Here is a 17,328-nt window from a genome sequence, read left to right as displayed (position 1 = left end):
GGAATGCTTCCAGTTTTTTACCATTTAGAAGGATGTTGGCTGTTGGTTTGTCATATATGGCACTTATTATGTTGAGGTAATTTCCTTCTATGCCCATTTTCTGGAGAGTTTTTATCATAAATGGATGTTAAATTTTGTCAAAAGCTTTTTCTGCATCTATTGAGATGATCATATGGTTTTTGTCCTTCATTTTGTTAATATGATGTATCACACTGATTGATTTGTGTATATTGAAGAATCTGTGCATTCCAGGGATAAACCCCACTTGATTATGGTGTATGATCTTTTTAATGTGCTGTTGGATTCTGCTAGCTAGTATTTTGTTGAGGATTTTTGCATCTATATTCATCAGTGATATTGGCCTGTAATTTTCTTTTTTGTGTGTGACATCTTTGCCTGGTTTTGGTATCAGGGTAATGGTGGCCTTGTAGAATGAGTCTGCTATATTTTGGGAAAGTTTGAGAAGGATAGGTGTTAACTCTTCTCTAAATGTTTGATAGAATTCGCCTGTGAATCCATCTGGGCCTGGACTTTTGTTTGTTGGGAGATTTTTAATCACAGTCTCAATTTCCGTACTTGTGATTGGTTTGTTCACATTTTCTATTTCTTCCTGGTTCAGTCTTGGAAGATCGTACTTTTCTAAGAATTTATCCATTTCTTCCAGGTTATCCAATTTATTGGCATATAGTTGCTTGAGGCAGTCTCTCATGATCTTTTGTATTTTTGCGGTGTTAGTTGTTACTTCTCCTTTTTCATTTCTAATTCTGTTGATTTGCATCATCTCCCTTTTTTTCCTGATGAATCTGGCTAATGGTTTATCAATTTTGTTAATCTTCTCAAAGAACCAGCTTTTAGTTTTATTGATTTTTGCTATTGTTTCCCTCATTTCTTTTTCATTTATTTCTGCTCTGATCTTTATTATTTCTTTCCTTCTGCTGACTTTGGGGTTTTTTTGTTCTTCTTTCTCTAATTGTTTTAGGTGTAAGGTTAGGTTGTTTATTCGATATTTTTCTTGTTTCTTGAGGTAGGACTGTATTGCTATAAACTTCCATCTTAGAACTGCTTTTGCTGCATCCCGTAGGTTTTGTGTTGTTGTGTTTTCATTGTCATTTGTTTCTAGGTATTTTTTTATTTCCATTTTGATTTCTTCAGTGATTTCTTGGTTGTTTAATAGTGTATTGTTTAGCCTCCATGTGTTTGCATATTTTACAGTTTTTTTCAGGTAATTGATATCTAGTCTCATGGCGTTGTAGTCAGAGATGATGCTTGATATGGTTTCAAATTTCTTGAATTTACTGAGGCTTGATTCATGACCCAAGATGTGATCTATCCTGGAGAATACTCCGTGTGCACTTGAAAAGAAAGTGTATTCTGTCGTTTTTGGATGGCATGTCCTATAAATATCAATTAAGTTGAGATGGTCTAATGTGTCATTTAAAGCTTGTGTGTCCTTATTCATTTTCTGTTTGGATGATCTGTCCATTGATGTAAGTGGGGTGTTCAAGTCTCCTATTATTATTGTGTTACTGTTGTTTTCCCCTTTTATGGCTGTTAGCATTTGCCTTATGTATTGAGGTGCTCCTATGTTGGGGGCATAGATATTTACAATTGTTATATCTTCTTCTCAGACCAATCCCTTGATCATTATGTAGTGTCCTTCCTTGCTTCTTGTAATAGCCTTTACTTTAAAGTCTAATGTGTCTGATATGAGTATTGCTACTCCAGCTTTCTTTTGACTTCCATTTGCATGGAATATCTTTTTCTATCCCTTTACTTTCAGTCTATATGTGTCCCTTGGTCTGAAGTGGGTTTCTTGTAGACAGCATATATAACGGTCTTGTTTTTGTATCCATTCAGCCAGTCTGTGTCTTTTGGTTGGCACATTTAATCCATTTACATTTAAGGTGATTATTGACAAGTATGCTCCTATTACCATTTTCTTAATTGTTTTGGGTTTGTTTTTGTAGGTCTTTTCCTTCTCTTGTGTTTCCTGCTTAGAAAAGTTCCCCTTTAGCAATTGTTGTAAGGCTGGTTTGGTGGTGCTGAATTCTCTTAACTTTTGCTTGTCTGGAAAGCTTTTGATATCTCAAATCTGAATGAGATTCTTGCTGGGTAGAGTATTCTTGGTGGTAGGTTTTTCTGTCAGGACTTTCAGTATACCCTGCCACTCCCTTCTGGCCTGCAGTGTTTCTGCAGAAAGATCAGCTGTTATCCTTATGGGGTTTCTCTTATATGTTATTTGTTGCTTTTCTCTTGCTGCTTTTAATATTTTTTCTTTGTGTTTAGTTTTCATTAGTTTGATTAATATGTGCCTTGGTGTATTTCTCCTTGGGTTTATTCTGTATGGAACTCTCTGCACTTCTTGGACTTGATTAATTATTTCCTTTTCCATGTTGGGGACGTTTTCCACTATAACTTCTTCAAATATTTTCTCTGACCCGTTCTTGTTTTTTTTTCTTCTTCTGGGATGCCTATGATTCAAATGTCGGTGCGCTTAATGTTGTCATCAAGGTCTCTGAGACTGTCTTCCATTCTTTTTATTCTTTGTCTTTTTCCTTCTCTGTGGCAGTTATTTCCCCCATTCTATCTTCCAACTCACTCATTCTTCTGCCTCCATTATTCTGCTGTTTATACCATCCAGAGTATTTTTAATTTCAGTTATTGTGTTGTCCATTACTGTTTGTTTGCTCTTTAGTTCTTTAAGTCCTTATTTACTATTTCTTGTATTTTCTATACTTTGTTATCAAGATTTTGGATCACCTTAACTATCATTACTCTGAATTCTTTTTCAGGCATTTTTCCTATTTCCTCTTCATTTACTTGGTTTTGTGGGATTTTTTTTTTGATCCTTTGCCTGCAAGGTGTTTCTTTGTTTTCTCATTTTGTCAAATTTATAGGATTTCCTGTCTACTTTCCTATGCTGCCTAGTAGTAATTCCTCTTGTTTTTGCTCTCTGCCCCCTGTGTGGGGTTTGTCCAATGTCTTGAGTAGGCTTCCTAGTGGGAGGGTCTGGTGCCTGCTTTCAGGTGTGTGGCTCTGGGTCTTTTCTCTCTGATGAGCAGGGTCATGTCAGGTGGTGTGTTTTAGGGTATCTGTGAGCTTAATATGGCTTTAGGTAGTCTGTGTGCTGATGGGTGGGTTTGTGTTCCTGTCTTGTTTGTAGTTTGGTGTGAGGCATCCAGCACTGGCAGTTGCAGACACTTGGATGAAGCCAGGTCTTAGACTCTGATACAGGGCTCCATGAGAATTCTCTGCTGTTAATCTTCCTTGTGGCTGAGGACTCCCTAGTGGTCTAGCATCCTAGATTCGGTACTCCCTCTCAAGAGCCTCCTACTTGACTTCTGGTCGAGCAGTCCAGACTTCAGAGATTGCTTGTTCCAGTTATGTCGGGATCTTTGCAGTCCTTTCTGGCATCGGAGGTCTTCTGCTGGTGTTCAGCTGGTTTTCTGTGGGAATTATTGTCTTTTGATGTATTCCTGATGCATCTGTGGAGTGGGATGCATTCCATGTCCTTCTACTTCGCCACCATCTTTTCCCCGAAATAGGATTTCTTTTCTCCATTTTCAGGTTTTTTTTTCTTTGAGATTACAAAACATAATAAAGCACTTTTTCCTGACTTCAAAAATAATGTCTATTTATGCAGAAAATTTGGAAAATGTAGAAAACCAGAAAAGTTGTTAAGATGAACTAAATTCTATCACATACTAGACCATGGTGGGCACTAATGAAAACTTTCAAATAAACATTTGTGAAAATGGTAGAGGTGTGGCCAAAGCTGTTACTTATGACTTGTTTATTATTCTCAGGTTCCAAATTCACCTCTCAAAAAAATCTACCCTGTATACCTGTATGTTATGCATCTCTGCCAAGTAACTGTAATATGGTATGGTTACTTAACTAGCAATAAGAAGTCTGCTTTCAACTGATCATAAGTTCTTCAAGTTTACTTGAATTAAACATGAATACATTTGCTCTTGTTTATCTAAAAAATATAACTCTGTAAAGTCTAAAATTTGGTAGGTATTTACAGATTTTACCTTTCGTTCATTCCTTCAACAAATATTGAGTGGATACACTGTGCTGGACACAGCACTGGATGCTGGGGCTACATCAGAGGAAAAAGCAGACAAAAGTTCCCTGCCCTCATGAAACTTACATTCTACTGGGGGGTTGGTCATTAAATAAGATATCTAAATAATATATAGTATAAGTTAAAGAGTAATAATTGTAAGAAGAAAGAAAATAAAGCAGGGAAAGAGGATATGACATGGCAAAATAAGAGGGTGAAATTCTAAACTGAGTGTCCAAGAAAGGTTTTACAGAGAAAGTGAGTTTAGAGAAAAGACTTGAAGGAAATGAGGAAGAGATTCAGGTGGATTCTGTGGGAAATGTATTCCAGACAGAAGGAACAGCCAGTGCAAACACTCTGAGGCAGGAGCATGCCTGGTGAATACAAGCAAGCTGTGTGGTGACCAGCATGACTGAAGCAGGGAGAACAAGAAGAAGAGTACTCAGAGATAAGGTGAGGCCGGGTGGGGAGTGGAGTCTACATCATGAAGGGCCTTGTAAAGCATAGTGAAGATTTTGGCTTTTACTCAGAATAACATGGGAAATCGCTGGAGGGCTCTGAGTAGTAGAAAGAGATGCTTTGCTCACTTTGGCTGCTATGTTGAGTACACATAGTTTATTCTGTCATGTACTGAGAAAAGTATATTAAAATCTATTGAGATCATGACTTTGTTTTTCCTTTGTCATTTTGTCATGTTTTGCTTTATATATTTTGAGGCTATTGTATTTGGTACAAATATATCTTAAAAGTTTATATAGTCCTAGTGAATTTAACCTTTTACTATTCTAAAATAAGCCCATTTATCCTTAGTAATGATTTTTGCCTGAAAGTCTATTTTGTCTAATATTAATATATCTCCAAAGGCTATCTTTTGGTGAAGTTTTGCATGATATATATTTTTCTATTTTTTACATTTACTTTCAATGTTACTGTATTTTTTAAAAATTACTTTCAATCTTATGCTTTAGTTATGTCACCTGAAACCAGTGCGTAGTTAGGTTTGGCTTTTTTTTAAATCAAATATGGCAATCTTTGCCTTTTAACTAAACCAACTATTCTGTTTTGCTTTAATTGTAATTACTAGTATATTTGAGATTAAACCTTACATTTTAGTTTACGCTTTCTGTTTTCTCATTTGTTTTGTGTTTCATTTTCTCTCTCTTTTTTTTTTACCTTGTTTTGGGTTGCTTTTTTTTTTTTTTTTTTAACATTTCACTTCCCCCCTCTACAGTGTGGAAATTTCTTCTGATGTTTCAGTTCTTTTATGGTTACCTTAGAGGTCAGAACATGCATGCTTAATTTATAAACATCAGAAGTTACTTAAAACCTTTACTCTCCTCTTGGGCAATAAAATAAACTTGAAATACTGTATTCTATTGACTTCTTTCCCTTCAACTTATGTTGTTGTTGTCTGGGATTTAAATCAATGTTATTTTTAAACCCAACTTCACGTTATTTGTGCTGTTTTGTACAGTTAGTGTTCACTTACATTTCTCCACACGTTTACTACTGCTCTTCCTTCTTTCTGCATCACAGTCCTTCCCATCTGGGATCATTTTCCTTCTGCCTGAAGTATACATTCTTCAGAATTTTCTCTAGTGACAATGTGCTAATAAACTCTCAATTCTGGAGTGCCTAAAAATGTCTTTTTTTTAATTCCTTTTTTTTCCCTAGGTATAGAATTTCTGGGTGGTAGTAACCTTATTTCACTAAATCAGGGGTCAGCAGACTTTTTTTTTTATAAAGGGACATCTAGTAAATATGTTAGGCTTTGCAGGCCATGTGTTCTCTCACAACTACCTAATTCTACCATTGTAGTGTGAAAGCAGCCATAGACAATACATAAACCAGTGGGTCTGACTTCGTTCCAATAAAACTTTGTTTACAAAAGCAAGCAGCAGGATGGTTCTGGCCCATGGGTCCACAATTTGCTGACCCCTACACTACATGAAAGATATCATTCCACTCTTTCTTACTTACATTATTGCCAACTGCTAGTCTAATTGAAAATCCTTTGAAATAATCTATTTTTCTCTCTGACTGCTTTTAAGATTTTATCTTTGTCTTTGGTTTTCAAAAATTTCACTTTGTTAAGTCTCAGTGTGTATATCTTTCTATGTATCCTGCTTGGGATTCACTGGGCTGCTTGAAGCTGTAAATTCATGTCTTTAATCAGTTCTGGAAAATATCTCTTTAAATACTGCCTCTGTCTCACTCTCTCTCCTCTTTGGGATTCCAATCAAATATATGTTAGGCCTTTTCACTGTAGCATTCATTTCTCTTACCCTCCCTTCTGTATTTCCCATACTTTGGTCTCTTGGGTACATTCTGGGCAACTTTTTCTGATCTATCTTCCAGTTCATTGATTCTCCAGTCTTCTGTTGGACACACTCTAATTTTTACTTTGTTAGTATATTTTTCTTTTTTAGAACTTCTATGTGTGTCTTTCTCCCTTCTGTTACATTACATTTTTTATTGCTTCCTGTTCTCCATAGATATTTTAAGTTTGCCATTTATTAACACATCGTTAGCACAGTTGTTTTTAGTTCTGGTAATTTACAGAAACTTAAGTCTTTATGTATTTAAATATAAATTTCTTTTAGGCAGAAAATCATTGAACTTTAATGGTAATTCATTTAAAATCATTGCCTAACAATATAAACTGGTACTAATCCTGACCTTTCTTTAGAGAACCACCCATGACTCCAACCTCAGTAGAGGTTTGGGTGGATTGACTCTACCCATGGTCCAAGGGTACACATGTGATTTAGGCCTGGTCAATGAGAGTTTAGAATCCCTCCGGACATAATAATTGACCCAGGGGTAGAGAGGTGACTCAAGTTAGTTCAATGAGTCTAGATTCCAGGAGATTTTTTTCCAGCTGGTATCTTTCTACCAGGGTCACCAAGAGGATAAAAATATAAAACCAGAGTTGCAGGAGGCTCTCTTGATACCACAGGGGCGAGTCTGCATATAGAGAGAGGAAGCAGAGAGGAAACAGAGCCAAGATATGGCGGAAAAACAAAGCTAGTAGCATCCTGGGAGCTCCTGGATGTACATCAATTCCTTGCTTGCTTTAAGTTATACACACCGTGTTATTTAGATCTTTTTAATTGGGTATTTTTCTTTTTTTTCCTTTTAATTTTATTTTTATTTTTTTTGACATACAATAAACTGCATATATTTAAAGTGTACAATTTGATATTCTTTTTCTTATTAGTAATGTATATATGGCAATCCCAATCTCCGAACTGGTATTTTTTCATTTGCAAGCTAAAGAGTCCTGACTAGTAGTGCACCATCATGCAGCACACTCTGCCCTTCATTCCTGTCATGCAATGATGATAATAATGATATATGAAAATTTCATGTCAAGAAATCACCATCTAGCATACCTTGTCTGTCTGCATCAGCAACATTCTGTAACTGGGAGAAAACATCAAATGTTCCACAGGCCCTTCAACCTCAAGAAAATCCTCTACTTTGTAATTTGTATCTTTAATAAGAAAAGAATATACAAAACCATCCTAGAGGCCAAAAACAGTGAGATAAATGAAGAAAATTAGTCTCAATCAATGTGTTGTATTCAATATACTTTCCTGATCAAACAAGCGAAGAGTTATTGATTACCATCTACTGTTCATTTTTGGAATCATCATCTATGTTTACATTATCTAGAATGCCTTGGCTTCTTACCTTTATTTAGCCAACTTTTAATCGTTTCCTCATCAATTTTCAATTTTATCTCTTTTGTGACACATTTTTCAATTGCCTAAAATTTTACTGATCTCTCCTTTCTTTGAACTTCTTTAGCATTTATCTTCTTACCACATTCTTCACTATATAGGAGGTGGGGCAGATGAGGCAGAGTTTATTGTGTGGCTGGTATCCAGCGGTCTCCTTAATTCAAAGGATCTTAGGCTTAATGTATGTCTTTTAATCATCATTATATGCATTTCCTAAATCTTTAAATGACTCAAAGGTAGGGAGTGTGCTGTTTATTTCCTTTGTGTTCTCTTTTCTAGTTTTTCACACAGTGCTAGAAACAGGGCAAGCATCCAGAAAAAATGGGTTGGTTAAATGTTGATCAGTTAGTTGTAAACAGCTTTAGGTTAATTTAACTACTCTCAAGAAGATCTTAAGTGATTTTTACAGTAATGAAAAGTCTTTGGGCAAATTTACACATCATTTCTAGATTAGATCCCATAATAACTAAGAGTAGGCATTTGTGAGACGGCTGGGTTCATACTTGGGACCTGGGCGGGACGTGCAAGGTGCTTTCTCCAAGCTCATCATTCTCCATCCCTCACTAGAGCAGATGTTCCAGTCTCTCCTTTAAACTAGGTTAAAAAAACCACCAAGGTTGGGGGGAGGAGATTACAAGCTAAATGTAGGTTTATGACCTCCAGATTGCTTCTTGTTGGTGGAGCTATATCTCTCATTCTGACATCATTGCCTAGCTGCCCTTAGGTTCCTGGAGAGGTGATCTGTGGCAAAAGAAGAGACAAAGCTAACAGTGTTTTTGGGACAGCTACCAGTAGACCTAAGATTTTAGTGTAGGTCAGCTCCAAACCTTAGCATTGATGGAAAAGTAACCTGGTCTGGCCCCTTTTCATACTTACTGAGGCTGTGTGCCCTAATAAACGAGAGCAAGGACTTTGGAGTTTGCCACACCTGGGTTCAAGTCCCAGCTTCTCCACTTACTGGCTGGTGAACTCTGTAAGACTTGACTCATTTGTGTGTGTGTGTGTGTGTGTGTGTGTGTGTGTTTTCGCGCGTGTGTTTGGGGGGTGGATTTTTTAATTCTATTTTTGCTTACTTGCAATAAGATAGACATATGGTAGCTCATTATACTGTTATCTCTAATTCTGTATATATTTGAAATTCTTCATCATAAAAAGCTTTACAATAATATCCCCCGAAAAAAGAATTTTAATTAATAATCTGACAGAACTTGACATCCCAAATCATGGCTCATCATAGGAAATGGCAGCAAATGGAACTTGTATATTTTCTTTTTTTTTTTCCTATTTGAAATAACTGTTTAACTCTTTTTAAATTGAAGTATAGTTAATTTACAATGTTGTGTTAGCTTGAGATATTTGTATATTTTCTTGAAAGCAATTAATTTTGAAGAAAAAAAATACATTACAATTCCAGAAGCAAGCACGCCTCCCTTCTGATACGCCATGGTGACTGGACTGATAAGATTTCTTCCAACTTTGGAAAAGAAAATAAGATAAAGCAGGTGACACATAATTAAAAGTACTGTACAGAGTAACTAATCTCACTTGCTTTCCTAGGACTATTCACTTCTTTTTGATTCTTATTCCTACAAACCAACTTCCTATCAGAATATGTGCTATGGTGCTTCTCAAACAATAAAGAATAAAGTCTGCTTCACAATGACTACTGACCTAAATCACAAGAGGTTTTTTTTTATGTTCTGTATCATCAGATCTATGGAAGTAACAATGTGGAATTATATAGTAAATATATTTTCGTTTTTAGGAAAGCAGTTATCATAGATTTTTAGGGGCCAGAAAAAAAAAAGACAAAAACTATATTATTATCAAGCTGTATACTCAAGATTTGTACATTTGATGGCATGTAAATTTATACCTCAATAAATAAAATAGTGGATTTAAAAAAGGAAAAGGAAAAAATGAGCTTTAAGAACATTGTTATTAATAAAATATTGTCCTGGGGAAAGTGACAAAAATAATATTACCTTTTATGTAGGTAAACCGCAAGAACTACAAGATCAAAGGCTCAGAGACACCTATCAGGCTTTTATTTATTGCATACTACATGCTTGGCATTTTGCCAGATGCTAAGAAGCATACTGTCCTTTCCTCCAAAGACTATTCACCTCCCAGAAGTCTCTTCTTTCCAATCCAACTGCCACCAGAGTCCAGGTTGCTACGACTCCTGGCCTAGTCTAGGTGCCTACTGCTTATAGCCACCTGCTTCTAGGATTGTGCTTCCCTGAACTATGGATAATTAATCTCCCCAAGCACAATTTCAATTGGGGTACATCCCCATTCAGGAGTTGATGTCAGTCCGCTGTCAGCTGAATGAAGTATAAATGCCTTAGTTAGACATTCAAGGTCAGGTCCAGTATCAGATAGATGTCCCTTTGTTCCCTACTATTCCTGCGTAACACTCCATGCTCCAGAGAAACTGGACCACTTCTTTTCTCAACATTCCCCCATGTTTTCTTGTTTATACAGATACCATTGCCCCAAATTCCACTTACCCTCATCTCTGCCTGTGAACCCATCCTTTAAGGGCTATTTCAAATGCCACCTACAAAATGACTTAACTTGGCATTTTCCCCTCATCTGAAGTCCCATAGCACTTTATGAAGTTCTCCTCACTTCTTAATTTTCCTGGCTGCAATTCTTTTCAACTTGTCTTATTCTCTAATAAAATATAAATCCCTTGTGGGTGTTGATTCTGAGATTACATATTTGCCACCTATGTCAACTTGGAGGCACCTTGCTTAGTGTGCTCCACATTGTAGAAGCTAGATATTTATTTGAAAGTATTTATAACATGTCATGAAAATAATAAGAAATAGTATACAGGAAGGAACTAGTGAACAATATAAGACTATATACAGGGACTTCCCTGGTGGTCCAGTGTTAGGACTCTGTGCTTGCACTGCAGGGGGCACAGGTTCGATCCCTGGTTGGGGAACTAAGATCCAGCATGCCATGAGGTGTACTGTAACAGCACAGGATGAGGCTCTAACAAAGAAGTGAGTTTGATGGAACCCCAGGTGGGGCACTTGATTTTGCCTGTAGGTTTGGGCAAGGACAGGGAAGGCTCCACAATGGATAATTTCACCAGGTAGACAAGGAAGAGAAGGGCATCCTTGACAAAGGTAACAATGCCAGCAGGCAGAACTTAGAGAGAGCACAGGGATGATGAGAACTTCTAAAAGGCTCAAGTGGGAGAGCTGAAACTGTAAAGCCAGGCCAGAAGAGAGGCTTATTTTTTAGACGGCTAAGGGATGGCATTGTGGACGTGAGATCAGAGGGTGGACTAGGCCTGGAGAGTACAGGTGACTACAAAGGGAAGAGAGAAGGGAGCTGGGGGTAGGAAAGTCGAACCTAATGGCTTCACTTTCTCAGTGAAGTGTGAGTCAGAGAACAGCAGAGAGAATAGCTGAGGGACATGAAGCTAGGGAAAACTTGCTGTAGGACATGGTGTTTGGGCTGGGAACTGGAGGATTCAGAGAGTAAGGTGGCAAGGGAATGAGCTGGGTGGCATGTCTGTGAAATGATGGGAAGAAATGACTGGCTAGATCAGGAAACTCATACTGGGGAGTAATAGGAAATATTAATGGTGCAGGTAAGATCAGATTCGAGAGGGCTTGAAATCAAGGAAAAGTGGTCCTTGAGTTATATGTTGAAAATGGTCTTCAAGAAGGGCAGTTTGCCACGGATGAGATGCCTGGTTTGGGTCAGCTGTGGATTAAGGTCAGTGAAGTCAGCTCTAACGTTGCTGCAGAAATCAAGGTGTGAAATAATAAGAGGAATTGGAGTGGAGAGTGTATTGGTCACTGGAGAACTTGCCCTGGTGAGACTCCCTTCTCAAAGTGTCTACTCGTAGCCCCCCACAAGGTGACACTGGCTTCTCTGACCCAGGCCCAACTCTGGCCACAGCTGATGGGACCAGGAATGGACACCAGATTTAAGGAGAATAGATCAGATTCTCTCAGAAATTCTAATCAAGCAACAAAAAGTAATTTTCAAGATGGCAGTTGGTCTTAAAAGAAGGTCTTGGGACTTCCCTGGTGGTCCAGTGGTTAAGACTCTGAGCTCCCAATGCAGGGGTCCTGGGTTTGATCCCTGGTCAGGGAACTAGATCCTGTGTGCCGCAACTGAAGATTTCAAGTGCCACAAGTAAAGATCATGCATGCTGCAATGAGGATCCCCCATGTGGCAACAAAGATCTTGCATGCTACAACTAACACCCAGTGCAACCAAATAAATAAATAAATATTAAAAACAAAAACAAGGTCTTGTGGAGAAAGGGTCATTATGGAAGGCAGGGAAGGGCACATTAGCTGATTAAACAGAACAGGCATATGTATGGGAAGGATATAGAGTAGTAGCTAAGAACTTGGACTCTGAAGTCTTATTGTCTGGGTTCAGGTGTCTGCTCCATAGTTTACTAGTTATGTGAATTTGGGCATGTTTCTTAACCTCTTAATGCCTCCATTTCCTCTTCTATATCATGAAGATAAAAATGTGTTTCCTTATAAATTTGTTTTAAGGATTATGTGAAATATGCTTATAGAGTGATAGCAGAAAGCCTAGAGCATAGAACACTCAATAAATATTAGTTAGCTACAAGGAACATGCAGAGAACTTGGTAACTAACTAGAGTATAAAGGAGAAGGAGGAATCAAATATGTCTCCAGAAAGAGAAAAACAGGGAACAAAACATCCGTTGTCAAGTGCAAAACCATCACCAATGGCTACGCTTCTGGGAAGATGAAGCAAAGCAGTTTCTTACCCGTTGGTGGTCCGTCTTCTATCTTATTAAGCACAGTTACCTTCAGGGTTTCTCCACTAATCATTAAAAGATGACCCTCTTCACAGCCAACGTATAGGTCACTTGTTGGAGTCCAGCAGTGCATAGTCGGGTGAAGCAAAGTATATAGATCGTCTTTGGGCTTCAAGGGAAGATTTAAAACCTTGTGTTAAGACAACAGTCATGGCTCAAGAGCCAGAGAAATACTCAGCAAAAACAATTTCCAAGACGAAACAAATTGATATGCACCTACATACATTCATTGGTCCCCCCCTCTGCCAAGAGCTAAGTAAACTCCTTTCTGCTCCATTTCTCACTCTACATTTTAATTCACTAGGGAAAATATTAGGCGTTTTTGCTGACACATTCAGAATTCTAGTGTCACAGGTTTTTGCAAAAAGCCTTGAGTAATAACTTCTACGCTGTTTCTTGGTGGACTTTTTGATATCTTGGATCTAAGAAAATCATCGTTTAGCTAAAATCACCACATTTGAGGAAGATTTTCGTCAATCTTTTCCCTCCTGGTTCTGCGGGGCCATGAATGTGATTTTCCTTGAGTGGCTATGGAGAGGTTGGCCTCGATCCTGTGCTTGGTTAACTATCACAGGGAATAGAAGGACCCCTCATCTAGTTCTGGTAGCCTCTCTAGTTCATGAAACATCCTACTTGACCTAAATTCCATGGAAAACTCAGAGAGAAATACACCAAATCTATGGGATATACCTAGAAGAAAAGTTGGCTTTGGGAACTAAAAATAATATGGACCAAGGGTCTATGGCAAATTTTTCCTGAAAAGGACCAGGTAAAGTATAGGCTTTGTGCACCACATAGGTCTCTGTCACATATCCCTTGTTTTCCCTTTTTTTTTTTTTTAAAAAAAAAACACTTTAAAAATGTAAAAAACAGTCCTCGCTGAAGCCATATAAAAGCAGGTGATAGTCTGTTGATCTCTGCCTTAGATGATAATATCTCAGTGTTATGCCCCCTGCAGCTTTAAATACTGTGTCCAGAAGGGGAGAGGCCTCTCCCCCTCTCTGTCCACACAGAGCAGGCCTCCTTGCAAGTCCTGAACAATGTGCTTTCCTTCCCAGAGGTCAAAATAGCCGTGACAGCGATTCTGGGCACGTGCCCTCCACAGCACTGATTAAGATTCTGAATTCAGGGTACCATAACATGGCATAACATAAGATGGCATTCTTTCTTCTCTGTTTATTTCTATTTCTAGTATGTTTCTATCCAAACATACTACCTTACTTTTATTTATTTATCTATTTACATATTTATTTGTAATATAACATTTAGTACTATCTGAGTTTTTTTTTTTTATGCTATGCTAGTATTTAGAATTGCATTAGCTACACCATAATGTCTTTGTTTTCTTTAGGCATCCTTATAGCCATAGGAACAGAAAACATTTTTTATAATATTTTTATTTGTTTCTAATTATAGAAGTGGTACATCCTTATTTTGGACAGAAAACATTTTTAATAAGCTAATGGCCAAATCAGCAGAATTCTTAAATTCCTTGAGAGCTCCTTATTTATTTCATCCCTTTATTCATCTATTCATTATCTAACAAATACTTATGCTGCACAGCAGGCACTGTTCTAAGCACAGGGATGTAGCAGTGAACAAAATACACACCCACAAGACCTGCCTTCATGGTGAGGGAAAACAGAGTAAAAGTAAGTTAAGAAGTTAAATATATAGAATGTTATGTGTTGAAAGTGCTATGGGAGAAAAATAAAGCAAGGGAAGTTGGAATAAGTTTCCAGTTGGGGAATACTGTCAACCTATATAAATAGACATTCTTCCACTCAAAACTCTCTGATTATGCAAGCCACTGTTGTAGCAAATACTCTATTATTTGAATACTATATACTGCTCTTTAATTTAGGAAAGGTTGATAGATTCAAGGTAAAGCAGGTGTAGCACTGCCAAAGTACTATTCTGCTGGATTCCCAACTGATATAAATTTGTTGCATAATTGATATTGCCAAAAACATTTATTGCGTGTTGATTATGTACCAGGTATTGTGCCAGCTGCTAAGAGATCCCTCTTCTCAATAGGATAATCACCTACTGAGGGAAGAAGTAGTATCAACAAACAACAGAATCAGAAAATATGGTAGGCTATAGCAGAAGAGGGTTTAAGTATTACGAGAGAATCTATGAGAAAGCAATTTGTTCTTCCTGGTGGAGTGAAAGGAGTGGGCAGAGAGAGAATTATCATTTGGGTTGGACCTTGAAATATGACTAAGGCAGAAATCATACACAGAAGTACTCCACATGATAATTTTTTTAAAGGACAGATTGTCTTTAATTGTATCATTGGCCTACTTCATGCCCTCATAGCCTTGGATCGAACATGAGTAACAATCTATCCACCCAGTGGTCATAAAAAAGGGACAAAACCACTCAAAAGGATTAAACTGTTGCTGATTAATGACATTTTTGTGGTGCCTAAATTGAGATTTAACTCAGAGGGAAAAGAGTTATGCACTGAATACCATTATTTAATCACCATTATTTACAACTTGCCTGGGTTGTCTTGATGACCTTAGACTATAAATCACAAAAAGACAGACTCTTACCTAGTATGGCAATGGGCTTGAAAATCTTTCTTAAAAACCACACATATCTGGTTCTCACAGTACTGGTGAATCTGTATGTATGCCACAGAGGGTGAGGATTCAAACTTGGAATTTTCTTGCCTTGGTATATTAAACTAGTATTGTGTGCGGCTTTTCTTTAAGATAAACCTGGGCTTGTCTTCCTATTACTTTCTTTCATCAATAAATATATTCTGTGCCACTTAAAAATGAATGTGATATTATGTGGTGCAAGCAGAAACAACAATTTTCAATTTTGGAAATCGAGAATTTTAAAAGAAAAGGTGCCAATAGTGTTTAAAAGTATTTATTGGTAACATCACCTCCTTGTTCAGTCCTCTGGAATCAAACATTTTGATCACCTGAAGATCAAAGATAAAAAACTCAAGCCCAAATTAATATTATTTGAGAAAATGTAAGCATCTGAATATGTGTCAGAATACTTGAGTTTTAAAAGGAATTTCTATTTAGCAACTTCAGTTTGTTTGTTTGTTTTTTTTAAAGGTAGATGGAAAAAGAAAACTGGACACTTAGGATTGAATTCACTGTCTTGGATCCAGTTTCTGCCCAGATAACATCTGCCTTTGATTTCCCCTATGCTACTACTGGATACCATTTCTAATGCCCCAAATAAGTTGTGTAATGTGATGTGGGCCTATTTAAAGTCCTACCATGTGCCTTTCTAGTGTTAGCTAGAAGAGAGACAAAGGGAGTATTTAATATTTGTAATTTTATAAAAATCCACATTTGTCAATTTTTAAGACCCTTAAATAGGTCAAGTCATTACTGATTTCTTTGTAATGGGTCACAAGAAATTTCATTCAAAGGAAGAAATAGAATCAAGAGAGATCTTAGTTTAGTAGTAGAAACATTTGAGATCTAAGTTTAGTGATGCTTTCACTTACTGTATAGACATTACTTAATGTTTTAGCAGTTTTTCTCACCTTATTTATCTGAAGTGAAAGAAGTAAATACTGGGAAAATTGATTTCTAATTTAAATGTAAACTAAATGGCTTTAATAATATTCCCTGTATTGAATACGGGGATATGTGTATAAAAACAGATGATTGAACCTGGTGTACCCCCCCCAAAAAAAAAAATAAATAAATAAATAAACAAACAAGCAAAAAAAACAGATGATTGAACTTGGTGTACCCCCAAAAAAATAATAAATAAATAAATAAAATTTAAAAAAAAATATTCCCTGTATGATTCAGAGATGTCAAACTTTAATATTAAATTTCTGTTTTCAGAGAAGGGTTAAAATGCACTGAGTTACAAAAGTCCTAGGAAATAAAGATGTCTGTTTATTATGAGCATTTTTTTAAAATGGCAACTCCACATTTAAGTATCTAAAGGAGGCACTGCATAGCATTTTTCACATAACAAGAACAATTGCTTGAATTTTAAATGTTTTATGTAGGATCCATCAAGTTGGTACAAAGGGTGAATGATCGGGGCACCCACATGTATGCTGTATGCACACACATGCACACATACACACACGTGCACACACACATACCCGTGCACACACCCACACACATACACACACACACACATACACACTCACACACAGATTTGAGATGGTTGAAAATGTGGGTTCTTTGGAATCAAAAACTAAACATAGAAACATTGTTTCAGGTTGTAAACCTTGCTGGCTGTGTTTGCTTTTACTTTGCTGCCCCACAGTGGCTGAGTGTGGTTGCATTTCCAAGGCTAAGACCTATACTATTAAAAGGAATTAGTTATTTTCTGTAATTTAAAAAAATGAGTAATTGTCACCCTTTAGAGGAAGCTAAGAGCATACAACCTTTTCTCTTGCTTGCCAGAGATTTTCTGACAAACTAATTATCCCATGGAACTATTTTAAACATCTGTAGCTTAATTCTCTGCAGTGGTCGGAAATATTTGGGAGCCTCCGTTTCTGTTCTCCTTGGCTAGGAGCTTTCACACAGCATTCGTGTAATGCAGGTTCCGGAGGCTCAGCAGAATCCAGCTCCTCACCTGCATGGCGAAGGCCCTGCATGTGTCACTCTCTGCTCCCTGCTCCCTCCTGACCATCACTGCACCTCACTTCCCGCACATTTACTGTGCTCTGG

General features: G+C 37.2%; 1 protein-coding gene across 1 annotated transcript in view; it reads right to left on the bottom strand.

Annotated features, from left to right (window-relative positions):
* Positions 1 to 17,328, bottom strand: part of CFAP43 (cilia and flagella associated protein 43) — a 113,332-nt gene that overhangs the window by 80,006 nt on the left and 15,998 nt on the right. The window contains exons 6-8 of the mRNA XM_057736513.1: positions 12,599 to 12,758; positions 9,222 to 9,289; positions 7,465 to 7,596 (exon numbers count right to left, since the gene is read on the bottom strand). Coding sequence (XP_057592496.1) covers positions 7,465 to 7,596; positions 9,222 to 9,289; positions 12,599 to 12,758 — 360 coding nt within the window. The remainder of the gene's footprint in view (positions 1 to 7,464; positions 7,597 to 9,221; positions 9,290 to 12,598; positions 12,759 to 17,328) is intronic.

The sequence above is a fragment of the Hippopotamus amphibius genome, chromosome 5 (genome assembly GCF_030028045.1).
Source record: "Hippopotamus amphibius kiboko isolate mHipAmp2 chromosome 5, mHipAmp2.hap2, whole genome shotgun sequence".
Classification (NCBI taxonomy): Eukaryota; Metazoa; Chordata; class Mammalia; order Artiodactyla; family Hippopotamidae; genus Hippopotamus; species Hippopotamus amphibius.
The sequence above is the reverse complement of the archived record's forward strand: the minus strand, read 5'-3'. Positions and strand labels throughout refer to the sequence as shown.